Below are 15,975 nucleotides of genomic sequence, written 5' to 3'. Positions count from 1 at the left end.
ATATTTTTTCTTATATGTTATATTTTGAATTTCTTAAAACGACTTTAAATTACAAAAATGTAAGTTTTTCTTAAGTATACGACTAAAAACATTAAAATGACATGTATCAATTCGATGGTTGATTTGAAAGTTTTCAAAACCATATGGAAGATAAAAGGTCAAAATAATTCAACTGTGAAAACAATACTGTTCATTTTTTTCAAGAATGTGTTCGATGGAAAAAATAAGGTTTTTATGTCATAATTTGTTTAATGTCCAATCCGATCAACCTATGATGTATTAATTATAGTTTTGTTCTATTATTTTTAATAAAAATTGATCCGTTCCATCGGAAAGAAATTATATAATAACAACAAAAAATATTTTATATATATAAATAAAATGATCACGTATATAAAAAAAACTATTGATAATATATACAAATAAACTCACTTTGCGTAAGGCGCAAGTCTTATCCTAGTTACAATATAATCCGCTAACAAGCCCCTCTAACGAAAAAAGTTGGCAAATTGACTTTAACATTCACAGATCAAATTTCCAAACCAGTTGCTACAGTAAGATAATCTTTAATAACTGTTAAATAATCATTTAAGAATATTATCCTTTTTTCTTCTTTCAAATGTCGCACCCATGGGACTAGTAAACATACTCTAATTAATTATCAAAATACAACTGTCAACATATTTAGATCTGATCCATTTTTGATTAAATTTACATGTTAACCTGTGATTATATATTTACATGTATCTTGCGTCCACATTCAAAATGAAGTTTTTAGTATCATGAAGATATTCGTGTTTAATTTGGCCTGAAAGTATATAAACAATACATACTATATACATTTCTTATATGACCTAAACATATATATTCAATATCTTAAAAAGTCCATTTGAATAATTTTGTTTACATGCAACCTCCAAAAACCAAAAAGTAAACTTTTAATCATGAATATTCTAATACTAATCATAAAACATATAAATTATTAACACTAAAAATGTTTACATATGGTGGTCATCGATAATTGAAACTCGAATATGAAGATTCAAACTCGGCTCACATTGAAATAAAAGCTGTTTAACAATACTGTAAACGAATGGTAACATATATATATATATACATATTGGTTTACAATAATTGATTTTGTTCATAAATATGTTTAATTAATGAGTGTAATTTTGATTCATAAAGGTCTAGTTATATGTTTTAGATATAGCCAAATAAAATATACAGATGATCCTACAAAACAATTATGAAAGCCAATACACAAATAATTTTTAATTAATAGTGTATATTTTCTATGACAATGTTTTGTAAAGACAAATCTCGTATCAAACATGGAAAATAACATATGAAAGACATTAAAAGGTCTGGCTGGTGACCATTCGAGAAACAAGAAGAACGCATAAAAAATGAACGTACGAAAATAAAATAGCAGGAATAAAAAGGAATGATTGTTCTTTATCAAATTTAACGAAGAACAATTTTGTTTTTTAATTCTCTACAAAAAAATGTAAAGAAATGAGAGATAATTATTATTTCTTGTGAATGGTGATTTGTTTTATGAACGTTAAAGAATACATTATTTATTACTGTTTCCTAGTCACCTTTCATACCCCAAATATTTCTACAATACTTCAACAGGGCTTTCTATATTTTACATATATTAATAAATTAGATTCCTACCAGCAATAACAATAACATGGATCCTAACTTCTTTTAGCTGCATCATACATTTGTTGTCTGTCTCAGACTATGAAACAAACAATTTTGGTCTGTATTTTATTTGAACTATCGGATTATATTTATAAAAAGGTCGTCAAGTTGATCCGCAAGTCCAAATATAAACAATTTTTAAAAAAAACTTGTGAGCTTAGCTTCTAATTATCCGATGCCGGAGAACTAGTGGTGGTGGCCATGACTTTGAGCAATGTTGAATGACATCATACTCAGATCTCATCATCATTTCATTATTATGTTACATACTTGATACTTACATGTACTACATCATTACACCAACTTCACATACAAGGATCATACATATTCACGAAATATTTACAATGTATATATATATTCACAGTTTACACATAATTAACAGTGAAAATAATACGTAACGCATGTGTTTTTTTTTGGGTCAACCACTTACACATGTGTATAGTAGCGAATTTTCTTTTTAAAAACCTTATATAGTAGCATTGTTTCAATATACAAGAATTATAAAACCAGTAACTCGATCAATACTTGAATTCTGCCGAAACTATCATTTCCATAAATTAAAATATAAATCTTAATACCGAGTCGATTATCTACTTTTACGTTCTCCACCAATGCGCATGACTTTCTAAATCGAGCAGAGCAGCGATCAATATATACATAAAATTTCATATTTTTAGCATATTATATAATTTTTTTAAAAATAAGCACAAAGAAAATACTATGATAAACTGTAACTTTTACCAGAAAATAAAGAAAGAAAATACACGATTTCTCAAATTCTATCAGGGCCAAAAAAAAAAACAATCAGGGCCACACACCCAACGGCTTGAGAGACATCCATGTGTCTTATTAAAATCCGTGGAAAGAGAGAGTGATGACGTCAAAGTTGACGCCAAAGATCCCTCAGCCAATGAGGTGGCTCCTTCGCTTTGCAGTCTCGTCTTCGGGAGCAAAAGTCAACCTTCTTAAGCTACACCCACCTACATTTTATAATCGTTCTTCCACAGGGTCCACACGTATAAACAAATCAAAATGGAACAAACGTTACCAGAAATCAAAATTACTACTAGAAATACTGCTTTATTTTATTTATTTTAATCCGTGATTTCATTCCATATCTTTTGGTCCTTATAATCGTTATATTATTTTAAAACATATTAATCTGAATTGTTATTCTTATCCTGTTTCCTTAAAATATACGATAACAAACGCGTTTAAGTGAGATAATTACGGGAAAAGAAAATTAAGACAAAATCAATTTAAAGATAAAGACAAATAAAGATACAGACTGATACAAATATATACATACTGTCAAAATTCGTCTGGACTTCACTTGCATTTGCGACAAGTCAGTACGTTGTATAATTAACCAACTTATAATGGCAGTTAATCTAGTGATTAGAAACTTATGTCTTTATTAAAATAAAATAGATAAACGATTTTTTTTGCTATATGTTTAAAAAAAACGATTTTTTTTGCTATATAACCACAATAAGCTGCACAGTTTACATCCTTAGGCAAAGACTAGTAATTTTGTTTTTTTTAGAGAGTGGTTTACCTAATACTAATAATTATGATGTTGTTTATATATATGTGATCACACATGCACATATGTACAGTATATTCTACATTCAATCAATAAATGTCAATGTTAATAAATACTGTACATGGTTAAGTTCGTCGGTCAATAAAATGAACAGATCAACGAAATAAATTAAGACTAACTATGCTACTAATTATGAGCTAAGATGCAATAGATATGAATAAAATCGTAACTTTTTTTAAAATGCTGGTATCAAGTCGGTGGTTTGTTACAGCGTATTGACTAAAACGATTTTAAAAGTTAATCTGAGTCGGCAATGTGTAGATTATTACGAAATTCCTATTTAAATATAAATTCGTCGTCTTAATATTCTACAGAAGATGACAGTCTGGAAATGGAGGAATTTTAACTTTATAAATGCGCACAAAACAATTATACAGAAAATTCAGCTATTACTTTTTAAACGAAAACTTACTGTTCATTTTGTAACCCTAACCGAGCTCGTAGGTCATACATAATAAACGTGGTATACGTATATCAGTTTATATTAAGCTCAAGTTGGTATTTATAATCACATATACTTTATAGAAAAAAAGGTATTATCTTGAGTATATACACTAGCCTATGCTATATAATTGAGTTCAAACGTTTAATAAAAAAAAGACCATGCAGTATAGCGAGTAAAGACAATTTTACAGTTAATCTAGTTTGAGGTACGAATTTCTCGAAGATCACAAGAAAACGACCTAACAGATCTACTCATTATCATAAGCAAAAAGAAATGATTATTTATTTTCCTGTTTTACCAAACTTAAACAACACTTTGGTCTCTGCTCTTGGTTGATTTGTGTCTCTTTTAAGAGTAAGCTTCTTCTTGTCCTTTCCTGTTTGGATTTTAATCTCTTATGCTTTGTGTTGTATTGGATTGTTTGTGCAATTTTCTCTTCTTCCCTAGTCTAGGGCTTTGCTTCTGGATAATGCTTGTATTCTGCCAGCGCAGTTTCCGGGGATTTACCTTTGTTCGATCGTCCAGCTTTGTAATCGTTTATGTTCAATGTTAATGAAAACTCTAGATGCCACAAGTTGTGACGAAGCCATATTTACTGAGTCAGCTTTCGATGGCCCAAACTCATCCAAACAGAGTATGTATATACCAACGTATTTAAGTCATTAATCAAATCAAATGTATGCGCATTAAGTTTAATACACAGCTCGTAAATTAATTAATCAACTTACTATTTTCGTATTGACTGTATAATTGAATTGGCGGGAACAATTCTGGGTATATATATTACAAAAGAATCATACAAAATAAACACAACCTCGCAACTGTATTTTGATGATAATTTTTTTTTTTTTTGGTGTAAATGTTAAGATTCATACCAAAGCATTTCAAGTTTTTTACAGAATTGTTGCACAAGCAACTTATTTGAAGAAACAACAGAGAGGTTACATGAAAAGAAGACAGAGATTAAAGGAAATTACTCAAGAGACAGCTGCTAGCTGTAGGGATCGATGAACCAGAAGTATAACGGAAAGAGTGAGCACGCTTGAGTTCGCGTTGCCGGACAGCTCAGTAAGCGGTCACGAATGGCTCGGTCCATAGACGCAAACAGAACATCCTCGGAACTGCACACTCCTTTGAAGATTCTAGCGTTTCTTTCCCTCCACAGAGTGTAGACAAAAACCTGCAACAGAAGCTTGAAAACAGTCGCGACATCTGGTGAGTGATCATCATGTAGCCGATGACAAAAGGCCAGTGAGGAAGAGAAATCCGCCATCGAAGATACATTGTGTCTCCTGGAGAAGAGAGCCCAGATGCGAGCCGAATAAGCACATTGGAAGAAAAGATGATCATGTGTTTCATCCCCAGCAGGAAAAAATACACAGGTTCTAGGCATCGCCATGCCCCACGATGATAATCTGTCTCGGGTTGGTAGCCTAGCGAGAACTGCCATCCAAAGTACAAACGAGCATCGCGGTATATGCTGTTTAAACCAGACCAAACTACACCAAGGCCCCACAGGAGCATGCTCTCTCACCATATTCCAAGTCCCCTTTGGAGAAAATTTGGGAACAAAGTTGTCTGATTGACCACGCCATAAGAACTCATCAGCATCCATCGATGGAGAGGGAGGGTTCATAGTGGATAAAACAATGTGGAGCGTTTCCATTTCGTCTGATCTTGTTGGAGGAATAGACCAGTAACCTTGTGATGTCGCGTCTGCCACAGTCGACGCAGAAGGTATCCTAAGATCTCGAGTACCAGCATCTCCAAACATTACATGAAGAGGACCCAAGTCTGTCCAATAATCAAACCAAAACATAGCTTTGTTCCCATTCCTAACCCGACACCGCATGAAGTCATCAACCTTCGGTTTTAACTGCAGCATACTCCTAACAGAAGGAGAGAACCTTTGAGTATCCGGAATTAACCATATACTCCGATCATTGAAGATGTTGTGCTTAACCCATGCAACCCATAGTGACCCCGAGTTCGTGAAGAAATTCCATAACCTTTTTAGTCTGAACACCATCTCAAACTCTTCAAGTTTCCGAATACCCAGACCACCTTCCATTTTCGGTTTGCATATAGCCTCCCACGCAACTCTTGCACCCGCAGCAGTATTAGTCTTATTGTTCCATAAGAAAGCAGCACATAAAGAGTCCACTTTTGCATAGAAACTCTTCGGGAGAACAAAAACGAAGCTCCAAAAATTTACCATACCGTAGACAACTGAGGTTATAAGAGTGACCTTGCCCGCAAAGGAGAGATATTTCGCTGTATAAGAGTGCAGCTTTGAAGTGATCTGTTCAAGGAAAGGCTGGAGAGTGGCTAGGCTAATCTTTTTTGGATTTAAAGGTAAGCCAAGGTATCTGGTCGGAAAGGTGCCACGCTTGAAACCAGAGAGATCACAAATGACCGCAACTTGAATCTCATTAAAACCTCCAAAGAAGATTTCGGTCTTGTTCTCATTCATGTCAAACCCGCACCAGGACTTGAAGATGATCATTGTCTCCTTAATACATGTTATAGAATGCCTTGATCCATCAGAGAAAACCAGTAAATCATCTGCAAACAGCAAATGCGTGATCTTCGGAGTTACACATTGCGGATGTAGTCTGATGGAGCCAGCATCAGCTTTAAGCTCTAGCAGTCTTGAGAGAGCCTCCATGACCATGATAAACAAGTAAGAGGAGATCGAGTCGCCCTGGCGTAGACCTTTTCTTCCCGCAAAGAACCCCGCTAGTTCCCCGTTGATAACTACCGAGAACCGTGGTGAGGAAATACACTCTCTGATCCATGTAATAAACAGAGGTGGAAACCCTTGAGCCTCCAAAATCTTAAGGACAAAGTCCCAACATACGGTGTCAAAGGCCTTCCGAATATCCACTTTGAGAATGCAACTCTTCGAGCAATCCGACTTATTATAATTTCGGATCATATCCGACGCTAGAAGTACATTCTCACCGAGGCTTCGCCCCTTCAAGAAGGCTGCTTGATTCGAACTAACACACTGGAGGAGCACAGGTTTGAGTCTGTTTGCAATTATTTTGGAGATGATCTTGTACACAACGTTGCAAAAACTGATAGGTCTGAAGTCACCCAGTTTACTAGCGTCCTGCTTCTTCGGAATAAGAGTGATCGTAGTTGTGTTGAGATCCCTCAGCAGACGGCCGTTTCTAAAAAATTCTGATACAGCTGCGACAATGTCCTTACCAACAACATCCCAGGAAGCACAAATAAACTCCACAGAGTACCCATCGGGGCCAGGGATCTTATCTAGGGGCATGGCGAAGATAGTGGTCTTGATCTCGGTCTCTAGAACCTCTCTTTGCAGAGCAGTACATTGCATATCAGTGCAGCGAAAAGGTAACAGATTCTGAAGAGACTCAAGGGAAGCCGGAGATACTGTAGATCAGTCTTACCTATGATATCCTCAAAATAACTAGCAGAGTGGGCCTTAATATCCACCGTTGGGGATATCATGTGGTCATCTTCATCCCGCAAGAAATGGATATGGTTTCGAGCTACGCGTTGAGAGACAGTTTTGTGGTAGAAGGTTGTGTTCCTATCTCCCACAACATCCCCACCTCACTCGGGATCGTTGCTTATAGAACTTAGCTTCAGCAGTGAGCAAGAGATTCAATTTATTTCTTTTCTGAGGCTCCTGAGCCGCTGTGATCCTGTCTGGAGCCGTAAGAATAATCCTCTGCAACACGTCAACTCTAGCAGATTGCTCCTTTACACGCTGAGATATTCCACTAAAATGCCTTTTATTCAAATTGCACAAGACCTTCTTGAGAAGTTTCATGGAGCGCACAAGAACAAACTGAGCAGAGCCAGAAATGGCATCACAATTCCACGACTAAGCAACTGAGTTTTGATACTCAGGATGGTCAATAATGTGGTGAAAGAATTTAAATGGTTTTCTGACTCTCTGTCTCGCTGAAAGTAAGTGTTGAATGAGACACGGAGCGTGGTCTGACTGACTTAGGTCCAGAAACTCAGCGTAGGAATCCGAGAAAAATGTATCCTGATTTATAAACACATGATCGATCTTCTTTGAAACTGTATTTTGATGATAATTGATACGTATACATGACCTAATAAATGCTTTCTCCTGAGTCGGCATACATGATGACGTAATTATAGTTCTAAAAGAGTCCATTATATTCAATCATTGATTTTGATCTCTTTGGATTTAAAGCCATATATATATTCTATCGAGTTTGCAAAATGCAAATCTCAACTTCGTGGTTGGACGTTCCTCTTATAAATGATTTCTAGTCAGCAACTTGGCGACTTGGCAAGTCGATATTTTCACCAAATTTTACAAAAGGTTATGAAAACTAGAACAATATTCTTTGTATGTGACTCTGTGTACTATTCTTTAAAGGGTTTTGGTTTATTTCAAACGTATTAAAATTATATGTTTACATTAACTGAACAACACTATTTAAAAAAGAAAAAACTAATAACATGTACCTTAGTTTTTCGATCAATATATTTCACAAACTATAAGCATCAATTAAAAAATCCATCATCCGGTTTGTATTTCGCTTTTTGTTTTACCATTTACATAATATATTTTGATATACAAAACTCTGATATTATAATTTTAGTGTAAACATAATATTATGGATAAGATACATAATATAAATAATTACAAATATTATTCTAAAATAGTTAACGACTTCGTGCATTCTTGTTATGATTATGTAAATGAAAAATTTAACTTTCATATTAGAGCACATTGCTAATAATTAATTGATTAATTATATATAGTCTTTCTTCGGCTTCACTAGAAAGGCTTAAACAAACACCATAGAAAAGGCCACAGACTTTCGAAGTAGATGAAGCAGTGTTAAACAAGTCAATAATATTCAATTAACTATAAATACTTTTTATATATACACAGAAACAAAATAAACTTTAATCACACATATGACCGTTATTTATTATCTTAAAGTTGTGTATAAGAATCCGCATTAATTTCTCGACTTTTTTAAATGATAAATTAATACGGATTCTTATACACAACTTTAAGATAATAAATAACTCAATAATTAACTAAATGCAAAAGAGGAGATTGCTCAGGGCTATGATCTGTAGGATCTTATTAATCAAATTAAATAAAGACATTCTTCAATCAAGGTCCAAACATAAAAAAGGTACAACTTATAACCAGTTTTAGTGAATTTATTTTCCACACGTTTTTCTGTTTAATATCAATTAACTTCACAAGCGTTCTTTCCTACAGTTTGTTCTTTTTACAAAACCAGCTAATCCATATGCATAACAACAATAAACCTATAACAACAATAAACCTATAATTAAGAAAATAATTAATTATATATATGGAAAATCATATAAACTGTTTGAACAAAAACATTACTTGGTTTATTTTTAGCTAGATAAGTTAATTATAAAGACTGTTTTAAATCAAATCTAAGAACACAAGATATCATTTTAAGAAAAATGTCCAAGTTTGTCAAATGTATTATCAACGACTGATCTGGCCATCTGGGCAATAAATAATGACCAAGATTAATAACTATAAATTTTATAAAATGTCAATTAATAAACCTAATTGTTGTCTATGTGAAGCTTGTTCAGCAATTGAGGAAGTTGCTTGGAGCCTACGTGTCTTTCAAAATCACCAAAAAGAAGGAAAAAAATGAAGAAACAAACAATAATATTTTATTTTTATTTAATTGCAAATCTCCACTATTTCCTCTATATAAAGCCATTTTCCACTCTTTCAATACTTTTATTTTTCTACCTTTAACTGCCCAAAAGATTCCCCAGCTAGCTTTCTCAAATCATTTTTCTTTCTTCATCACCTTCTTGTGTCTCTCTTTCTCTCTAAATAAGCATCACATCTCTTTTTCTCTTTCAAGAAAATCTCTGAGTTCTTTCTCTTTTACTTTTGTTTCAATCTTTAAACTAAAAACACAAAAGAGACAGATAGATACACGCATATCTATATAGATACAGTACTGTTTTATAGTCATGGCGGTTGTTGTTGTTGAAGAAGGCGTGGTGTTGAATCATGGAGGTGAAGAGCTTGTGGATTTACCACCTGGATTCAGGTTTCATCCAACAGACGAGGAGATCATAACATTCTACCTCAAAGAAAAGGTTTTAGACAGCCGATTCACGGCTGTGGCCATGGGTGAAGCAGATCTCAACAAGTGTGAGCCCTGGGATTTGCCGAGTAAGTATAGCATTCAAGAAAAATTTCAATTACCAAACGTACACAAATTTCAATTCTTCTTTGACCATTTCAAGAGTGTTCACACATAAACACAAAAAGGCTAGCTTCTTGAATAAGTTTACCAATTCTTGAATCATATTTCAACATGAGGCTAGCTTGTTTTTATCCAATTTTCCAAAAATAATTCAGTCTTCTTTGACGTTTTAAATAAAATGAAAGATTTCTTGATTAAGATTCTGCTTCTTGATTTTTTTTGGTGTGTACAGAGAGAGCAAAGATGGGGGAGAAAGAGTTTTACTTCTTCTGTCAAAGGGACAGGAAGTACCCGACCGGGATGAGGACGAACCGTGCGACCGAGTCCGGGTATTGGAAAGCGACCGGGAAGGATAAGGAGATTTTCAAAGGCAAAGGTTGTCTCGTTGGGATGAAGAAAACACTTGTGTTTTATAGAGGAAGAGCTCCACGAGGTGAAAAGACTAATTGGGTCATGCATGAATATCGTCTTGATGGCAAATATTCTCATCACAATCTCCCCAAATCCGCAAGGGTAAGTATATATAAAACTAACAATCATATTCTCAAATTTTGTTTTTGAAAAATAGATTCCAAAATGATGAAAATTTAGTTTAATTATTAGTACTCAAAATCAAACCTAATATTTTTGTTTGCTTGTGATCTTGATTACAGGACGAGTGGGTCGTGTGTAGGGTTTTTCACAAGAACAATCCTTCCACTACAACCCAACAAATGACAAGAATGCCCATTGAAAATCTCACAAGAATGGATTCTCTAGAGAACATTGATCATCTCCTAGACTTCTCATCTCTTCCTCCTCTCATGGATCCGAGTTTCACGGGTCAACACGACCATCACAACTTCAAACCTATCAACCCTCCTACCTATAACATCTCGTCACCAATCCAACCCCATCACTTCAACTCTAATTACCAATCAATATTTAACCACCAGGGTTATGGTTCTGCTTCGGGTTCCGGTTCTACATACAACAACAATAAGGAAATGATAAAGATGGAGCCGTCGCTTGTTAGTGTATCTCAAGAAACCTGTCTGAGCTCAGATGTGAACGCGACCACGACCATTGAGGTATCTTCGGGTCCGGTAATGAAGCAAGAGATGAGTATGACGGGAATGGTGAATGGTAGCAAGTCATATGAAGATCTATGTGACCTGAGGGGGATCTTATGGGACTACTGATTTATTTTAGTTATGGTTATTTTATTATTTAAGTGTGATGAAAGAGTATATTTGTTGGTTTTAAGTCATGTAATTAATACATATAGGATTTACTAGGGGGATTAATCCTAGTTATTTTGCTTCAGTGATCTTTATTTAGTTGATTGTTTAATTAGTTTAATAGTGTGGGCGAAACGGGATTGTGATCATTTGGGATTTTACTGCAAAATTAAGTGGATATATCTCCCTGTACATTGTATCATACTTATAAGAAATCTTCATATATATAGTTTCTCATCGAGTTTTAATTGCTGAGATTTGCGATATACATTCTAGCATATTTGAGAAGAAAAAGAAAAGAAAAAAATTTGTAGATTGATGGAGCCTGAATAAACTCAGAGAGATGAGCAAAAGACAGCTCATAAACCATGTGAATGTTCCCCGAATCTGGGCAACATATTGGCCGTTCATATGCCCAATAATGTAGATTATACTGCTTATTTATAATCTCATTTAGTATATACTCCATCCGTTTCATATTAAGTGTCATTTTAGAGAATTTTTTTCGTTACAAAATAAGTGTCGTTTACGATTTTCAATGCAAAATTTATTAATTTTATACAAAATTTATTTTTCTATTGGTTGAATATGGTTAGGTGTATAGGTAATAGTGTTTTTTTATAAGAAATGTACAAAATTAATTGTTTTTTAATCCGTGTGCCGAAACTTAAATCGACACTTATATATATAAATAAACATTTCAACTATGAACAGTGATTAATTATGGGTTTCTTGTGAAAATATAATTCCAGATCCCTAAGTCTTATGTCTTAAGGAACTTCGTTATTACATCAATCACATTACGTTTTCTTACTAACTTCTTTTATAACTGAGTTTTTCGTACGTTTCATATCATTTAATTTGTTCACCACTTGTGAGTTGTGATTGCATCCGTTAGTACCATAAATACAGTTCTTTCTTTTTTTTAATATATAAATATATATATATATGGTATCTTAAGGAACTTTTTCTTGGGTCCTGAAGCACAAAGCTTGTCTTTACATGGAATAAGATATGGCTACAGATCTGTGTTTAAGATTTGGCAGCAGATCTGTTCTTTGGTTGAATGTACTATAATATTCTTAGAATTGAATTCTTTGATATAATATATACAAACGACAAAGACAGGTGTTTTAAAAGAAGCTGTGCCAATTTGGAAAGCACCAAAGAAACAACACATTAGTAAATTTTAGAAAACCTTGAACATGTAGCGACTGTAAATATAAAGATCATGCCATGCATACATACCTTTCATATTTCCGTGATTTATAGATTCTTCTCGTCTTTAGTATGTATTGTTTTTCTATACCCTTAATGCTCTTAAAAAGTTTCAACCCTACATACGTACGTAGAGATTACCCAAATGACTAAAAATATATAAAAACTCGATTAACCATGCATATATAAATGATGTCTTTGGTTCAATGTACTACTATGATTGTTTGGAAAAAGCGTGTGAGTCTCTTCCACCTCAAATTGAGGACATGAATCTCATTAATTACTTTTTTGAATTTGGTCTCAAACCTAAATCATAGCATAATTTTTTTTTGGTTGTATAAGCTTATAGTTTTTTTTTTTTTTTCTATGAGCTTATAGTTGCTTACATCTAGACTATGTAATAAAGATACTTCCGCCACAATAGAGAATAATTTCTTTATTTTTTTTCTTTCACACAGAGAATAATTTCTTTATATATACCAGATCCTTCATTTCTCCACTTCCATTAATTTTTTTTTTCCTTTTATTTTTCCCAAAGGGATTAAGTGGGATATATATCTGCAATTTTGATTATTGGCAGATCACTGGTTCATATATATCCCACTTATGACATTCTTTTTGTATCATATTATGAGAAATGGATTTACAAATGAATGAATAGTAATTTTGGGAGAAAGGAAAAAGCATGAATGTATGCAATATCTCAATGCGCATGATATCAGGACTTTCCATTTAAAGCGAAGCTTTTAGATCGAAACTTGCAGCAAAGCTAACCGTTCTTTTTTTGTTTTCCCCTTTTTCGGTTTCTAGATGATTATTTCTCTATCGCTTCTTTTCTACTGTCTCTTTATTTTTTTCTTTCCTTTTCTTTCAATTTCTGAAATAATATTTGCATCAAACCATATATAACTACAATCATTGTCTTCCGGAAGATATATACATAGAATGAGATTTTTTGTTTATCCCTTTTTCGAATTTGCTTGATGATTGTGATTTAAAAATTTGTATTAGTTTTGTTTTCTGTCATCACCTAAATTCAAAACGATGGAATGAGATTTTTTTGTTTATCCCTTTTTCGAATTTGCTTGATGATTGTGTTTTAAAATTTTGTATTAGTTCTATTTTCTGTCATCACCTAAATTCAAAACGATGGAAACCAAGTGTGACTTTCTACAAAACATGAATATTTTCTTTAACCTAATATTCAACCTTTCACATATGAAACTGGATTTATGTACATACGATATTACTACAAAGAAAAATATTGGTGACTAACGTAAAAATTTCTGTATTTTCTTTTTTGATCAAACACGTAATTTCTTTATATCACGAATATATAACATATTAATTAAATCAACTAGTGATGCGACAACACTAATAATACATCCTACTCAATCAAAATAATATAACTAAAAAGCGTAATTTGTTGGACAAAGAGATTTGACGGTCACATGCAGTCATGCATTAGCCAATGGCTTTCTACCTCCACAGCTTCGCCTTCCTTGCACGATCCAAACCTCGTACCATTTAGAAATGTTATTTTCTTAACCGGTCCAAAGCGGTTATATTCGTAGATCCGATTTTCTACACACTTGTTGCAGTTTCTCACAAGGTTGTATTTTACAGCTGATTTGTTATATCACTAATTCGAATATAATTTCATATATTTGTACGATTTCGATGTTAAGAAAACAATCACTCCACACAACAACATAGGCCCACGGGTTCGGCTAGTTTGGTTTTGGGATAGTTTGGTCCCGTAAAATTTCGCCGAATTGAACCGAAAAAATATTCGGTGTAGTTCGGTTTGGTTCTCGGGTAATTCGGTTTCAAAAATTTTTACCGAAATTTTTGGTTTTGCGGTTAGTTCGGTTAAATTTTTGGTTTAAATTAAATAAATTTTAAATTTAAATTAAATAAATTTTAAAATTTTGAGTTTAAATTTTGGTTAGTTTAGTTATTTCGGTTAATTCGATTTGGATTTTGATTAGTTCGGTTCAACATATCAGGTAATATTGGTAATGTTTGAAAAATGATTACCGAACTGAAAATCAAATTTTATAGAAAACCGAACAAATCGACTACCAAACTGAAAATTAATTTTTTTTTTGTTACCGAATCAAACTAATCAAGCTAACCGAAAACCAAATTTTTCGGTTCGGTTAAAAATCTCAGCCCTACAACAACACATTTCATTTTCACTTTTGTTTTCAGGATTAGGATTAAATATTGTGGTTGTGGTATGATATAAGTGAGGTTTGTATGAGATAAATGCATATTGTGAGATAATTGCGGTTTGCGTAAAGTAAGTGGTTTAAAACTATCTAATCGAAAAAGAGTTTGAAAAAACTGAAAAAGCATATCGAATAATTTTTGTTGAACATATATATATTTATTATTATTTATTTAAATAATTATTGATATTTATGTATTTAAAGAATAAGAAAATAGTTGTTATTTGCGTCTAATGAAACATTTTTCTCTGTCTTTTCCTCTTTATATTTGTATGTTGTTTTGGTAAAAAACATGTCTTTTAGGAAGATTTGCCTATATTTTATTGATCTATTTATTTTTTAACATCAAATTTTTAAATTTTATTTGTACTATATATACTTTAATATGACACTGACATATCTTTAATACGTCAAAAAATTTGAACTTTAAGTATTTGATTACATAGTTAACTAGGGTCGGACGGGATATACTTTACTTGTGATCTATGTTATTATTTTTTATATAATTTGTGTTTTAGGTTCACATTTGCAAAATGTATAAGATATACTATTTTATTAATTTAAGTTATTGGTTAGTTAATTTGTAAATAATTTTTGTTTGACTTTTTGCTTCTATGATATTACTATGATTGGGTTATTATATCATTTTCAGTTGAATTTTTTTTATTAAATTATTTAAAAAAATCACATTTAGTTAATGTCAGTGATTTATTATATATTAACATCTAAATAATTTATTTGTTATATCTCAATTTTAGTGTTTGGCCCTTTTAAAGTAGGAAGCTTGAGTCCGTGAACTGATCCTTATATTTTGTCTTTTAAATGTTGTTTGGGTTAATATGACAATTCTTTTTGGTTTTCGTATGTGGCCCTGCAAAATTAATAGTGAGTTTTTAGTGGTGGTATGATAGGTAGACGATTTTGAACTTTTTTGGAATGTTTTTAGCACTGTAAGTATTAACTCGGAGGCATGAAATTTTTAACTTTATTTAGAAAACCACTTGAGTTCAAAATTAACATGCAATTTAAGTCTCAGCCCTAAGTTTCATATTCTTCCAGTGATTTATAAGACATATTTAACAGCCCTACTTGGAAGCTCACATAAAGATTGCCGGAGACCGTTTGTTCTCTTATTCTTAAAGGGCAACAACCTGTTTAGGACCATATAAACTCATAAGTTTGGCGCTAATAGTTTTTTTTTTGTTTGGAACACAAAAAAAATAGTTTACTTACTAAAGTTGTGTTTAAAAAAAAAATAATGTTTGTGTTTTATTGGAAGAGGAAAGAAAAA

The 15,975-nt window shown here is 32.7% G+C and overlaps 2 protein-coding genes across 3 annotated transcripts in view; both read left to right on the top strand.

Moving 5' to 3' along the window:
* The window catches only part of LOC106323223 (disease resistance protein TAO1-like), a 93,774-nt gene that overhangs the window by 46,119 nt on the left and 31,680 nt on the right, over positions 1-15,975 (top strand). The window lies entirely within an intron of this gene.
* LOC106323242 (NAC domain-containing protein 92-like) lies at positions 9,538-11,307 on the top strand. The gene is made up of 3 exons (XM_013761393.1): positions 9,538-9,978; positions 10,245-10,525; positions 10,666-11,307. The coding sequence occupies exons 1-3, from the start codon at positions 9,774-9,776 to the stop codon at positions 11,191-11,193; spliced, it is 1,014 nt and encodes a 337-aa protein (XP_013616847.1). The 5' UTR covers positions 9,538-9,773; the 3' UTR covers positions 11,194-11,307.

The sequence above is a fragment of the Brassica oleracea genome, chromosome C2, assembly GCF_000695525.1.
Source record: "Brassica oleracea var. oleracea cultivar TO1000 chromosome C2, BOL, whole genome shotgun sequence".
In the NCBI taxonomy this organism is placed as follows: domain Eukaryota; kingdom Viridiplantae; phylum Streptophyta; class Magnoliopsida; order Brassicales; family Brassicaceae; genus Brassica; species Brassica oleracea.
Note: the sequence above shows the minus strand (reverse complement) of the source record. Positions and strands in the feature narration are given on the sequence as shown.